The sequence below is a fragment of the Protomyctophum bolini genome (genome assembly GCF_963924005.1).
Source record: "Protomyctophum bolini genome assembly, chromosome: 20".
In the NCBI taxonomy this organism is placed as follows: domain Eukaryota; kingdom Metazoa; phylum Chordata; class Actinopteri; order Myctophiformes; family Myctophidae; genus Protomyctophum; species Protomyctophum bolini.
Window position 1 is genome coordinate 29675956 of NC_137881.1, and position 16065 is coordinate 29692020.

Sequence of the window (16065 nt, forward strand, 5' to 3'; positions counted from 1 at the left end):
GGTACCGAGAAGTTTTCTCGTCCTTATGGAAATAACTCAGATGCTAAACCTTAGGGAGACTTCGCTTGCGCTGTGTTACACACATGAGAAGAAACAAATGAATGGAGACTAAGGGACGTTGACGCGCTTTATACTAGCGCACCGGTGGGCGGTTCTCAACGTCATCACGTCTCAAAGTCCCAGCCAAAATTGTCTGTGAGTTTATATAATGCTTCTGTGTTTACGCTAGGGGGCGCAAACTCCCATAAGTGAGCAGCCTTGCTAAGCTGATTAATATAACCCTGTGCAACCGAGCGCCCAATGTAAAGCCCAGGTGCACTCTGGGTGCACTTCCGCATTTGGACACCAAAATTTGGTGTCCAAATGCGGAAGTGAAATGCTGAATCAGCGAAATAGACGGTACTTCCGGCAGCCTTCCGGGTGCTTCAAAACGCCACTGAGCAACTTCCACTGACATGAATAGCGGAGGGGGCGGAGCTTCGCGCTAGTTTAGTCTCTATCCTTTTAATACTCTATGCATACAGTACTATGATCAAGCTGCATAATCCAATTTCATGGATTAAAACACAGACTGGAACAACGCAGAGAACACACTAAGAACCATAGTGTTCACATCGATTCATAAGAGACTGGTGGTAACTTGTGTATGAATGCTGCATAATGTTTTGGTTAAATAATACTTCAGTTCAGTTCAATTTTTATTGTATTTTATTTTATTCAATTCAAAGGAGCTTTATTGCCATGAGAAAACATACGTTTACATTGCCAAAGCAAGTGTCAAAATATAATTAAAAACCAAATCAATCCATGACTTTGGAACCACGGTGTAAAACTACACCAAAAGTGTACAATACAAACGAACCATAAAATACCTTGTGATAGCGTGTTGAAGACATTATGCACGCTAAAATCCCCCAAAGATACCCCACACAGGATCTGTAACGCATAGATACCTTTAGTACATTATGTGACTGGAGAAACAGGTGTAAACTGTTATTAAAGGCAGGCGATAACAAGAAGAATGAAATGGTTGAGAAATGACAGAGTTACCGTGTGGGGGTCCCCCCTCTATTGTACTGTACTGTACTGTCACCCAAAAAATCATCATATATACAGTTAATATGTACACATGTATGTTAGGCTGCGCAACAGTGACAACAGTGAAAACCAACCAAATGCAATGATAAATCAATCAAGTGCATTTCAATTAGGAGATTATATACCTAGAAGGAATTCAGTTGTGAGCTCTTTCACTTCATTCACGATTTCTTGCAGTTTTTCAACTTCCTGCCTGATTGTCAAGACAAATCTCATGGTCACTGATCTGATGTTTGCTCTGGCTAGATCAGCATTGGGCAGTAAATCAGCAGAGTCAGCCATGCTGCCTGTTTCACGTGCAGCCTCCGACGCCTGTGCCTTCCGGATGTGGTGGATCTCCTTGGCGTCCATGGCGATGAAGAAGACATCGACGGCTATGAACAAACCAGACAGCACCCCCGTCGCCACTTCCGCCCCAAGGAGTCCTAGCCTGGCTGACTGAGCAGCTACTTCGCCCACTTGGACCACTTGGACCAGTCGCACCAGCTCCGCAATTCCACCCAAGCCTCTCACGAACCCGGTGCCGATCCTCGCACACCTCTTAATGGCACTCTCTGAGTCAGGCAGCTCTTCGTTCTGCCTTTTCAAGCCCTGGCTGTGGATGTGTTGAAGAGACAACACCACTGACTTCATCTTCTCGCCAAATTCGTTGAGGATGCTTCTGATGGCCTTCCGATCACTGGACTCGTTCACGATCTTGGTGATGTTCGACGCGCCGGCGGTGGCACCGGCGGCTACAGCCACACCGACACCGACTCCAGTGACGATGAGAGAGGCTCCCAGGGTAAAGGGGGACAGAATGAGACCTACGATGGAGGTGATGCCTCCTGCTGCTCCGATCACACCGCCCGTCAGGCTGCCGATGGTGGTGCCTTGGTGCACTCTTTCCAGACCGTCAGCCAAGGTCTTCAGCTTGTCCAAGTTGGCCTGAAGGTCTTCTACAGTTGCTTTCGTCTGACAGAGGACGAGAGAAAGCGTTGCTGTATTGGTGAGAGGAATGAGGGGCTTTGACAGAGACAGAAAGACAGACAAATGGAAGGCTGACAGATAAACAAACCTTTCTTATGAGGAAACCCAGGATAAAAGGCCTTCCCAGTATTTCACTGGCTGCAGGTCTTGACCCAGGGTCTCTCTGGAAGATGTCTTTCAGTAGTTCCTGTAGGTCTAGGGAGAAAGTCCGTGGGAGCGTTGGATATTCTCCCATTGCTCCCAATATTTTGCGGATCAGCAGGATTGGTGTGTTTTCAGCGAACTGTTTGGAAATAGTTTGAAGATAGTAAAAGCATGCATTTATGTTTTTAAAATGTGAAAAGGAGGTACAGTCCATGCAATTTGTACAACTACAAAACCATTCAAGCAATGGTTGACTCTGCCGTTGAGCTGCACCATGAACACTGGTTTGTTTCACTCTGAATTGTGTTGAGTCAGTGTGTGGCATTCAAGTTTTGTTTGAGTTTGAGACGAGTATCTTCTTGTAAGAAAAAACATTATTTGTCATTTATAATGTAGGCATAGTAGCCTATACCCGTTCAGGGATATGACATACCCAAAGTATGTGCAGAGTTTTGGTTGTGTGGTGTGTATTTGTACTGCTGAACATCCCAAAGTAGTAGTAGAAATTATTAGCACCATTCAGGTTCACGAATGATTTTTACTTTGATTATTTATATAACACTTTTTGCCCTCATTGTGACCAGATTTGACTGAGAGCCTGCCATCGCGCAAACCTCCAGCTTTTCACCAGAGGAGAAAAACTCTCCCTCAGTCAAATCCGGTCATTATGATTGGACAGTATACGGTGACATCACAATTATGTATTATAGTGTCTATACATAGGCAACCACGCTGGATTGCGGTGTCAATGCCCGTGTTGCAATTCCGATCGATTGCTCCAGGCACTGAAGAGAAGGGGCAATCTCATTATGAGCGTGTTGCGCAATGTCTGATGACATAACTCTCCCTCTGCCACTTATATTGGCACATGTGGCACACTCACTATGCGATGCTAAGTCAACCACGCAGAATGACACATGTAGGGCACAATATCTGAGGGCGCATTCCGTCCTCAAATTTCATTAGTTAAATTATATAAAGTTTAGGTTATTTAAAAAAGAATACCCATCAAACATCGCTTCTCTGCCTTTTGGCTAAGATCAGGAGTCTGAGGAGTGGACGTGAGCTGAGAAGCAGAAAGAGAACGAGAAAATATCTGGAGTCGAGCGGTGCATGGTGCTAAAATATTTCTAAGATTTTTTGTTTGCTGAACGACCGCCAACTGTAGATGGCACCGGCTAGAGCTGAGACTGGAGAAAAGATGGCCGAACGACAGAAAGAACCAAGGAAGAACACGCTACGCTTCGTTTGGAGGACGACTGATGCACCGATCATGCAGAGGAGGCTGTTCGGGAAGGAAGTTTTGTTGGAGTGCCTACAAATGAAGGTGGAAGAGGTCTTGTGCCTTCAAGAGAATCCACGGGAGAGAGCATGGGAAGTGACTTTTCAAAGCTCTGAGTTGACGGAAAGAGCATTTGGACAATGCAAAAGGAGAGGAGGTGAGGAGCCTTTGTCTTTCTTTGAAATAGAAGACTTGCACAAAATGGAGGAGAGACTGATAACGGTGCACATGTACAACCCACATGTTCCGGAAAAAGACATTGTACGGTTTCTGGAGAACTATGGGGAGGTTTTGGCCCCCCATAGAAAACAGAAAGACAGTTTGGGTTTTTGGACAGGAAGGACCCAGTTCACAGTAAAGCTAAAGACTGATGAGAATGGCTATGACTGTCTTGTTCACCCTCCAGCCTTTTTTTCCATCGGGGCAGATAGGGGGTACTGTTTTTATATAAGGCAGCCTCCTTTCTGCAAAAAGTGCAGAGGGCGAGGACATACAGAAGCAAATTGCAACGTTGAAAAGAACTGTAGGTCCTGCTTGTCTAAAACACATGACGCAAAAGACTGTCCCTGGAGAGGCTGGAAAGGACGATAGGACGCCTGCCCCTCAAGCTGAGGGGGGGAGCAAGAAACGACCTCCGCCAAGTGGGGGGAAAGTAGCCCCAGCGAAGGCCGAGGCTGTGCCGCTCCCTCTGGATGGGGAGGTTTCTTCGAAGACCCGGAGGAATACAACATGGTGCTGGTGCAATGAACAGTATGTAGACCATGAGCAACTGGACTGTCCGCGCATGCCGTGTTATGGCTGTATACAGAGGAAAAGTTGGGCGACAACCCACACTAGTTCTCAAACTGCCCGCTGAAGGAGAAGGGGGGCAGCACTGATGCAAGGAAATGTCGATTGGCTTGAAGGAAGAAGAGATTCTCTTATATGAAATTCTCGAGGGCCCCCCGGCCCTTCTGTCATGGCTTAGACAGAGGTGAAAAGTATGCCAGGGAAAAATACTGTATATATTGTTGGTCTGTATGATTTATGGCCCTGACCAATGGTTGAAGATAAAGTGAAATGTAAATCTGATGGGTTTTTTTTCCTGTTGTCCTGTTTTTTTGTATTTTTTGCAGATACTTGAATGCAGGGTAAATTTATTTGGTATGTAGGCCTATATGCGTAATTTATTTTTTGATGTCTGAAATGTATGTATGTGACAATGATCAATACAAGTTTTCAAAAAAATAAAAATAAAATAAAATAAAAAAGAATACCCATCAAACATTATCCCATAAATAAAGCATGATTCATAATTAAATTGAAAATATTCATGGTCCACTTACTGCCATATCCAGTGTGCAAAGTTCATACAGTACACAGCCTAAAGACCAGATATCACTGTAAGGCAAAAACATATATAAAGTCAGTATTATTTAAAATGGCCCCTTTCAAAAATATTCACTTTAGTAATATTCCTTGATAATATTCCTTGCCTTTTTTCAGGCAAAGGACCCCTTAACTGGGAGAAAGATGAAGCAGGGAGCCTGCAATTTCTATTGTAGAACGTATAATTTCTCATATAGATTGAATATATCGCTTCATAGACTTGTTTGACAGCACTATCAGTTGGATTCACGTTAATGTGTATTTTCAGGCATTTAACCACTTAAACCGTCAATACTTGGACAACCTGCTTTCACTACATATGTACTTACAGTAGTCTTCTCTTTTTTCCATCTACCGGTACACAAAATCTCATTCCAGAGATCATCATCTCCAACCTACTAAACTAACTATACACACCTGCTCCTCATTAGTCCACACCCATATAATCACCCCCTGTGCCACTCCACTTTAGTCAGTATTGTTTGCCTGCACTAGCCACTCTACACGGTCCCATCCGTTTATAGCTTGTCAGTGTTTGTTGCTTTCTAACTTTGCCTTTGACTATACACACGCGCTTTGCCTGGATTTATTAAACATCTTTGAAACCTGCGCCTGCATCCAATAATGTCATTACAGTTCTCCTCAGAATAGGGATATGCTAGAGTTCACCCTTGAACTCTCGCATCCCTATTCTGAGGATTCATGTAAAAAATAAGTACCGTATACGTATATCACACGAAGATTTGGCGGCCCCTGGTCTACACTGTAAACCAAACATAAACAGATATATACAGTAGACTCTCTTTACCTTTTGGCATCGTATGTCATGTCATGACATTTTTCAGGACTCGTGTAACTTAAGCCAGCATGCGAGGGAGCCGTGTTCGCATCATTAAATCTGTGGGAGGAGGTATAATTTTAGCATAGTAATTAAATCAATGAGTAGATCCCTTTTTAATTTACTGAATTTTGTACAAATACCTCTCACTGAGTTCTCCAAAGCCTCCCAGGCGTATGGTTCCAAATTTTGTGAGGAGTATCGTCTGGGACATGACAAAAGAGAAGACTGTGAAATTTGTGAAACCATATCATGTCACTTGTAAATGTTGTAGCATATCACCCGTAAAGTAATTTGTTTATCCACCCAGGTGTAGTGGGGTTAAATTGTGTTGAAAGATGATTTAAAACAATCACACCATAATGTGAAGTGGCTTTGGGGGGTTGTAATGACCCCTCCTTCCTGGTCTGTGTGTGTGTGTGTGTGCATGTGTATATATACATTTTACCCATTTGTGCGCAGTGCACGGCGAAGGCGTGATACTGCACTGCTGTGATATTAAAGTCCTGTGGATGACTCAGTGATGCCTGCATGAGAGATAGGCTATTATGTCTGAATGTATGAATGAATGAACCATTGTAAAGCGCTTTGAGCACTTGGAAAAGCGCTATAAAAATGCAATTCATTATTCATTATTATGTCGCGGTCAAGGCAGTTATAATCAACGTTTATGTAGTGATTTGATCATTGATGAACGAATCATAAACATATGGATGAAGGCTTGCCGCTTGCATGTGTGCTGGTATGTGTTGGCGACGCACGCCGCGGTCCCGTCTTCCCGAGTCCGACCCCCGAAAATTATCTTGCTTTTAACTGAACTGTCAAAACTGTCAAAACCTGTCTAAGCACTTATTTAAATGGTGAATAATTAAGCCCCTTACGCCTATAGCCTGCTAGTACTTACTACAAATAGGCAAGCTGTATGCTTGTCATTGTCACTTGGAAATAAAGGCGTGCAGTCCATTTATGCCTTTTTTTAAATAATATCATAATCACATATGCTGCATCACCGCATGCGCTCCAAAATCATCTCACAAGTGCGCTTGCATAACAAGGCCAGTAAAGCACTGTTTGATTAAGCACAAACGAATACATTGTAAACATGTTATATTGTTTTTTAATTGCACGATTTTAATTACTTGTAAAGTTGGAAATCTCTCCCTTTTTTTTTTACATACACATACCGTTTTATATTAACATTTTAGGAGTGAAAACATGTTTAGATGCCTGTGTGTGACAGCGTGTCAGCAGTTCAGACAATGCTGCTCCGCTTGTGTAAGACAGAAAAACAGCCAAGGAAAAAGCGTACGCCAGCTGCGGAGCAGACGTGGGTTTTGTCAAGTTCAATTTCAAGCTTTGCCGGAAATGGTAAATGTCGAAAATGTCGGTAATTTCGGCGTGCACCCATATTTTGGCGTACGCACGGTTGATAAATGAGGGCCATAGAGTCTGTGGGGGCCGGAGGGCCAGGGCCCCCATGAGGATTTTCGGGGAACTGCACCCAACCACACTGAAGACAGTCAAGACACTGTCCAACACCGCCCTCCCCTGGCTAAACCAGGCATGGGCCCCCATGAGGATTATGAAAACTATTCGTTTCTGGTGTGCGTGCTCCGTACAGGTGTGTGTGTGCAGGTGTGTGCATGTGTGGTACCTGGACTGAGAGGTCATTGTGGAGCAGACCTCTTTCATGAATGCATTTCAGAGCCATGCAAGTTTGGACAATCCACTGTAGTATCTGTTAAAAAAGTAACAAGTGCATGAGTACCGGTGTATAACGTGGCTTGCCAAAATGTTGATACAATATGAGATCATCCCATTTGCCACACAAGGAAGAGATTTCCTTGTGTGGCATGTGTGGCACACACACACACACACACACACACACACACACACACACACACACACACAGTTACGGATGTCGGGGCGCGGGTCTGCTATATGTCTGTTTGTCTGTGCGCGCGCCCTGTGTTGTCGTCCCTGCAGATCCGTCCGTGCGCAGCCATTGGTGGGGAGCGTTCCCTACGCTCCACCATTGGCCGCCTACTCCCAATCCTGCGCGTCCAACCAGCGCTTCCACCCTGTCCCACCTGATGAGATAAAGGCTAACTGAAGACTGCGGTCCAGGCCGCTGTCAGACTGTCTTGTGTGTCGCTAGAGTAGGGAAGTGACAGCGCGCCCTCCGTGCAGGGAAGAGTGTCCCAATCTGTACCAGTGTATATATACAAACCTCCTAAGAGAGAACTGTTACGTGAAGTGCTTTCATACAAACTATGAATCACGAGCAGGTAGTATTTTCCCTATATTAGTATTCCACTGTATCACCTTATAGCTCGTTAAGCAGGCACCTTTCACATGTACTTTTGTTTGATGGTAGGCATAAGAATAGAGTAGTCAGATAGCGTTTTCTTTTGTCACCAGTCAGATAGTCAGTATTGGGAGGGGGGTTTAGTATAGGGTGCAGTGTTAGGGTATTTTGTTACTCTCTTTCCTTTATGGTCCTGCTCAGCCTGCTCACATTGTTCACGTGTGTTGCACTATTTTGTTTCACTCCGTATGCCATCTAAAGCTAGAAGGAATAAAACAACTTTTGGCATATACCATCTTGCCTTATTTTTCCTCATAACCGTCCTAGACTCAGTGAGTCGTAACACACACACACACACACACACACACACACACACACACACACACACACACACACACACACACACACACAGAAAGTACGATGGAGATAGGGGTTTTCGACCTGACAGCAATTACTGTATAATACTGTACAAATATGTATATTTTAGCAATACCTGGTCTTCTTCAAATGAACCTCCAGAGCGTTTCTGTTCCTGAATCTTTTGAGCAAGATTTCCACCCAGGCAATGATCCATCACAATGTAGAGGTTTCCATCTATTAAAAAAGAAGACTTTTTAACATATATACACATATATAATGCCATACATTTATTTAGTTTAATGTTGCACATCCTGAAAAGCTCAGAAACAAAAGAAGACCAAAACAAGTCTTGGATTTTATTAACTTCCCATGCGTAACTATATAGAATTGAAGTGTTTCGTCTGCTGAAGTTTGTATACAGACAGGTTCATTCCTTAATTCAAGGGTTCTCAACCAGATGACAGTGAAATGACAATTTAATGACTTCTAAAGACCCTTGTATTACCTAAAAAAGAAAATAAAGACGTTATGAGCTTGTAGATCTGCTATTCTCTGTGGAAGCGATGCCTCAACTCCTACAATTCCAAATGCTTAAATCAGGGTTGGGGGTCTCCAGTTCAAATGTGATTATTTGGGGGTAAAATAAAACGCTAATGTAAACCTACCCTCCTCAAATGATTTTTCGTAGCTCTCAATATGCAGATGGTTTGCATCTTTAAGCTGATCAGTCTCGGATTTGATCTTCTGATAAGCGTCATTAGGATCCTGTTGATTAAAATGTGATGAACATTATTTCATGCTATGGCCAATACGCCATAACGTCACATATATATACTGACTAAAGGAAGGAATTAAAATGATCTCACAGATAAATAACATATGCATTCAAAGGTTCTAAACTTCTGACACTATTCAATTATAGGCTAGTAACTGTAGGCCTACTAATCTTACCATTTCTTACCTATGCAAGAAGTGGGGGGGGACAAATCACAAGTCTATCGTGTGCTAATTTGAGAGGTTATATGTCATTACTTAAGCAATATTACACGAGAGTGTGTGGGTTAACGTGATTATTGCCACGACAGTGATGCGGTCAGGAACGACACGGAGTCGAGTTCCGAAAGCATCACTGAAGTGGAAACGACCTGTGGTAGAATTAATATTCTACCACAGGTCGTTTCGAGGAAGCAATCTTATTGGTTGAAACAGCCTTCTAGCCGTGGGTTAAACCAGCACTGTTCACCACCTAATCAAAACAAAGATTCAGCTGCTCTGTTCTCCCAGAGCGCTAGCAAACTTGGTGGCTAGGCTAGCTAGTTTCTTGTGAAGGTTGTGGTCGTAGTGACTACATCTGTCATTAAAAAAAAAAAATCTTTCAGCGATTTTAATAGTTTTAAGGGTAACTGTGGTAGAATTGCAATATTACACTCGAGGGTGTGGGTTAACGTGATTATTGCCACTTCAGTGATTGATTTGATCTTCTGATAAGCGTCATCAGGATCCTGTTGATTAAAATGTGATGAACATTATTTCATGCTATGGCCAATACGCCATAACGTCACATACGTATATATACTGACTAAAAGGAAGGAATTAAAATGATCTCACAGATAAATAACATATGCAATATGCATTCAAAGGTTCTAAACTTCTGACACTTTTCAATTATAGGCTAGTAACTGTAGGCCTAAACTAATCCTTTTCTTACCAGTTCTTTCTTACCTATGCAAGAACTGGGGAAAAATAATCACAAGTCTATCGTGTGCTAATTTGAGAGGTTATATGTCATTACTTAATAGTATTTAATTTGTAATTTCAGACAACATAAATGTCAGACATCATCTTATGTACAAAAACAACAACAACAACAACACTATTCAGATGATAAGGTGCAATGGTAATATAGCCTATAAACTCATGAATATAAAAATAAACTACATTTTAAATTTACTACTACTACTACTAGCCTACAACTACTAATAATAAATTATAACTAGAACTGCACTCTGCCGAGTGCATACTTGCTTGTTGCACACTAGTAGGCCATAAATGGCCAACTAGTGCACAAGCAGAGCGCGCAAGTACTTTCGACTGCTGTAAACTGTCACATCTCAGCCGTCCCGCCATTTGATGCGTATGCAAGAAAAACAGCAAATCTGTGCCTGGTTTGCTGGGACCAGATTACACAAATTACCATATTTCTTACGTCATCATTGAGAGCTAGTCATACATATACATATTGAGAGCTAGTCATACTCATACATATACATATTGAGAGCTAGTCATACATATAAACACCACGTACTCTGGTCCCAGCAAACCAGGCACAATTTGCTATTTTATTTTTTACTGATTATGTGTATAGTATACGTATGACTAGCTCTAAATGATGTCGTAAGACATACGTATACATATACATATACTATATAGAGTATGTAGTTGTAATTTGATTAGCGGTATACTGTGGTTACTTTGTGCCAAAACGTGACAGCCGTCAACCATTTGATGCGTATGCAAGAAAAACAGCAAATCTGTGCCTGGTTTGCTGGGACCAGATTACACAAATGACAATTTTTCTTACGTCATCATTGAGAGCCATTGTTGTTGCAGCCATTTTTAAAAATGGCTGCCATGGGCGTCGTGATGAAAATTCAAGATGCCTCCACATCCAAATCTTTTGGTAATGCCTTTGGCTATAAGTGTACCAAATTTCTAGCCCCGCAAGCAGAACCCGAATGTAGTAAAGTTTCTGACACTTTGTTTACTTTACACATTGGGTCCTGTTTCACGCTGGGCTGCCGCCAGTTACGCACACACAAATACAATGTAAACACGTAAGGAGAAGTCGATCGGCGCGGTTTTACGCCATTTTTACCTGTGTTGGTTTACGAATGTGCGAACTATAAGTACCTTACATACCATACCGACACATCTCCTGTGTCGCGGAAGCCGTTAAGTATTTTTAATCCATGATTGATTAAAAATGTCGCTTCTTCCTACCTTGTTTATTGACACCTCATTGTACCGCCTATCTGGCTAGCTAGTGGTGCTACAGCTATGACGGAGCAGATCATAGGCAGGGACGTAGCCCGCAAAGCCAACCGCACATCGGGAGGCGGTACAATAAACGGTAAATAAACAAGAAGAAATCAAAGCGCATTTTTAATCAAACATGGATTAAAAATACTTAACGGCTTCCGCGACACAGGAGATTTTATCAGAGGTATGTAAGGTACTTATAGTTCGCACATTCGTAAACGAACACAAGAAAAAGCGTGGTAATACCGCGCCGATCGACTAAACGATGAGTTTGTGTATATCCGCGTTCCAACAATCGCATTGGAAAATCTTAGCATGACCAGGGACCCTACATAAAGCGACCATCAAATTTCATAAAAGCTTTATGTAGGGTTCCGAGAGGGGCTACCAAATTTCATGCTTTTATCACAAACTGAACGATTCTTGTGTATTCAGGAGCTAAGCAGCCGCACTATAGAAGAATAGCTTTGGAGGAACTAACCTGTGACATTTTGATCTCGTGGATGAAAACCTCGTCACCTTCCTTAGAAGTAGCAACAACTCCTTTCTCCTTTCTTCTTCTGTTCTTCTTCTGGACAGTGTAGCCATGCCTCTCATAGACACTTTGAGTTTTCCCCATCTCGATGTCTGATGTACAAACAACACGAACTTAATTTCTGAAAGACTATACTTAAATCTGAGGGTAGTCTGTTTACTGTGTTTACTGAATTTGCACAGCAACAAAAATAAGAATAAATCACTTTCACTTTCATTCTTCTGTTACAGCTGCTGTAACCGGTGTAATCTGTCTCTCTCTGCGTTGTGTAGAATAGACATGAGACGGACCCAGAACTGTCCTTGGAAACCTCGCTTTATTCTGACAAAGAATAACAGACACGTCTCCACGTTAGTTCTTAACTTCTTACTTAGTAGTGCAATGGCTCTCTGTGGAGGTGTCGCCGGACATGTAGCCTACGGGCGCGTTCGGAAATGCGCACCGGGAATGTGGTCAGTTTGTTGAGTGTGGGGGGCGGTGACGTCACAGAGTGCGTTCAGTGTCACCTTACAACTAGCCTCGATACCCAGGCTTTCATTTCGTCTGCGCGAAAACCTTACAACCAAACATCTTCCTGTAGGGGGCGTGCACGTTTGTGATTGTTTTGATCCTACGCCTGCACTAACACTCGAGTCTCTGCAGCCAAGAGCCAACGAGAAACGCAGCACAACTTCACAAGCAAGTAGCCTAGCCTACTGTAGAAGACTGACTGACTGACTGACTGACCCGTCTGCTACACACCAACATTTTAACTGCATATATGAGTGAGTGACAATACATGGCTATATGATAGATTATACCATTTTTTCTATTAGGACCAGGACTTGAGAGGGTGGACAGACATATGCTGCAAATGGCAGCCCCTGCCCAACCAGAAGCTGCAGGAGGGTTAATGTTGTGTAAAGCACTTTGAATTACCATATTGAAATGTGCTCCACAAAGGACTTGATCAACCAACATGGAGTGGGCCGATCATCCATTCCAGCCTCCAAGCAGCTGTTGATTGTTCTGTGGCTATTGGGCAACCAGGAGTCATTCAGGTAACTTAGCCTAGTGACATATTATACCTTCATTAGTTCATTAGCTACTACTAGCTATATCAACGAGTCCATTCAATCACAAACTACACACTGATACCACCAAAATGTAGAACGCCCTACCAACAGCCATTGTGAATCCCTTGACTCCTTCAAAACTGCCCCCCCACCCCCGTTGCCCCTTAATGTATGTTTTCCCCTTTAGAATTTCTTTATATGATAATTGTGTATATATTTGTACGTCTCTAAATGTTCTGATGAATTGATGGTGGACCCTGTTGTAAACAAGTGTATTATCATGATGTCGTCCACAGTAACAGTTTTTGTATTGAGTTGTGCTTTCGTTTGAAATGTACCCATTCTGCATACTGTTAATCAATCAATCACACAAAGTATTGCATTTTGTATTGACAAATACAAATATTTCTTTCTCGGCAGGGGGCTCAGTGACTGTTTCAATGTGACAAAGTCAACAGTATAGAGGCCTGCTTCAAGAGAGTCCTGAAAGCATTGTCTCGGATCGCAAAAACTGTTATAGTATGGCCTACTGGGCCCAGGGTAGCAGAGATCATAAAGGGTTACCGTAAAAACTATAGCTTCCCCAAAGTGATTGGAGCCATTGATGGGACCCATATCCCAATCAAGGCTCCCCTGAAGTACCCAGAGTCTTATGTAAACCACGGCATCCACCTGCAAGCAGTCTGTGACCACAGCATGGCCTTCACAGACTGCTTCAGTGGATATCCTGCTTCGGTGCATGATGCCAGGGTTTACAGAGAGTCCGATTTGGCTGCAAGAATTGAAGCCAACCCTGAGCAGATGATGCCAGACGACACACACATCATTGGAGACCCTGCCTACCCCCTACAGCCGTGGTTGTTGGTCAGGTTCAAAGATAATGGCCACCTGACCCTAGAGCAGCAACATTGCAACTTGGCTCTGTCGGGCACCAGGACGACCATTGAAAGGTTTGTAATAGTTATATGAATGAATGAATGAATTTTTATTTTCGTGTCTTGTCAATTAAGACCCATCCCTTACGGGATTATAAGACACCAACAACATAAATAAACAATTTCACGTTCACTTCCCACACAGAAGTTACACAATTGATCAAAACAAAAACAGAAATAAACATTATCATAAAATAATATAATAAATAATACATCACATATAAGTTTTCTTTGTCCTTATGTCCCAATCTTTCTCTATATATTCTGCTAATGCAAATATCTTTTGTTCAAAAATCCATCTCAGTCGCTCTGCATCACTTAACCACATCAAATCTATATTTTTACATCTGTTAAATAACTTTTGACGTAGCTCATGATACAACGGGCAATAGAAAAGAAAATGGAACTCATTCTCAATATCATTTATGTCACAGTAGGTGCAAATACGTTCTTCTTCTGTAACTCCTCTATACCTCCCAGTCTCAAGGTGCAAGGGCAAGATCCCAGAACGAAGTTGGGCACATAGGGATCTTTGTCTTTTGGATAATGGGGCACAGACGTACTTTTCACTAGCATAACAGCTTTTTATCGTAACAAATGTTTTTGGTTTGTACAATATGTCCTGTGACCATTTGTTCTGAAATAAACTATAAAGTGTGTCTTTAACCATTGAGATGTTTACAACCCTGTTATTTAGAAAACTGTCATGTAACCCAGTACGTACAAGAGTGTCCTCTATTGCACTTGCCCATGCACCTTTTACTGATACATCCCAGTTGAAAATCTTCCTAGCAACTCTGTTCTCTGGCATTCTGATTAGTCGGTTCCATAAGGCCATCATGCTGCCTCTCCACCTTATCTCACACGGCTCCCAACCCATGTCTCCTGTTATTGCTAATACAGGCGCAAATTTGTGCACTCCTAAAAAGTACCGTATGGCTCTATTCTGAACCATTTGTCCCTTCATATTCATGTTTGAGCCCCATATTCCCGCCATATAATCCATGACAGGGCAGACACACGTATTTAGTGCAACCACTTCACACCTTTCACGCTGGTTGGTTTAGCAATAATTTGTCCATTTGTGTGATGTGATTGTTTCTATTATAAAGGATGGTGTTTGTGGTACATATTAAGGACCACTTCACCACTTTTCAACTTATCTTCATATAATAGGTCCTCACTAATAATCACAATAAAATGGCACTTTTTTTTCCTACTCGGTCTGTGTCTCATAGGAGGGCTATGGGCAGTTCAGAAACCCGTCCACCAGTGACATCATCGATGGGGAATACAATTAAGCTAATGGATGTTTAGATTTGTTTAGATTTGAATTATCGTTCTCACGATAATTCAAATCTAAACATTTTAGTTTCTTGTTTAAAAAAAATATCTGCTTAACGATGATGTCACTGGTGGACAGGTTTCTGATCTGCCCACAGCCCTCCTATGAGACACAGACAGCGACAGACAGAAATAAATGGTGCCATTTTATCATTATTATTAGTATGGACGTATTCTATGAAGATAGGTTGAGAAGTGGTCCTTTAACAGGCAAATAGTGTAATAGCTATCACTGCAATCCTGCAGGTCTCATACCTTTTGACACTTCTAACATGACTATCACTGTGCTGTTACATTCTGTATACAGGGCTTTTGCACTCCTTAAAGGACGCTTTCGCCGCCTGAAGTATCTATCTCTCAAAATAAATTGGTTAGAGTGATCCTGAAGTTGCATCCTAGAACTCACCTTCTCCCTGCCCACTTCACCAGTCTGGGGTGGCTTAAAGTGGAGGAGCGAGTATCCCAATTTAAAATGTGTCTAGTTCACAGGATTAGAAATAATGTAGCACCCAAATATTTCAGTGACTATTTTTCAACAGTTAGTGATACTCACAGGCACTACACCAGAGGGAGCCCTACTGATTTTAAACCCTGCCTTTTTCATAACAATATGGGAAAAACATCATTCCTGTACTCGGCAGCAGTTCAGTGGAATGGTTTGCCTTCCAGCCTCAAGGTGACCAGTTCCTTTGATATTTTTAAATCCACATTAAAAAGATGGTTGGCCGAAAACATAGTGTAAATATAGTGTAGAATAGATAAATGGCATAAATGATAAAAGAAAAAAAAG

At 42.2% G+C, this 16065-nt stretch overlaps 1 protein-coding gene across 1 annotated transcript in view; it reads right to left on the minus strand.

The window, feature by feature from the left end:
• Positions 1–524: 524 nt before the first annotated feature.
• The window catches only part of LOC308335746 (uncharacterized protein), a 56348-nt gene continuing 40807 nt past the window's right edge, over positions 525–16065 (minus strand). Inside the window, exons 2-10 of the mRNA XM_080792919.1 lie at positions 11888–12064; positions 9033–9132; positions 8501–8601; positions 7354–7437; positions 5843–5904; positions 5670–5759; positions 4819–4873; positions 2156–2350; positions 525–2052 (exon numbers count right to left, since the gene is read on the minus strand). Of these exons, the coding sequence (XP_080649045.1) occupies positions 1216–2052; positions 2156–2350; positions 4819–4873; positions 5670–5759; positions 5843–5904; positions 7354–7437; positions 8501–8601; positions 9033–9132; positions 11888–12025 (1662 nt within the window). The 5' untranslated portion in view covers positions 12026–12064 and the 3' untranslated portion in view covers positions 525–1215. The remainder of the gene's footprint in view (positions 2053–2155; positions 2351–4818; positions 4874–5669; positions 5760–5842; positions 5905–7353; positions 7438–8500; positions 8602–9032; positions 9133–11887; positions 12065–16065) is intronic.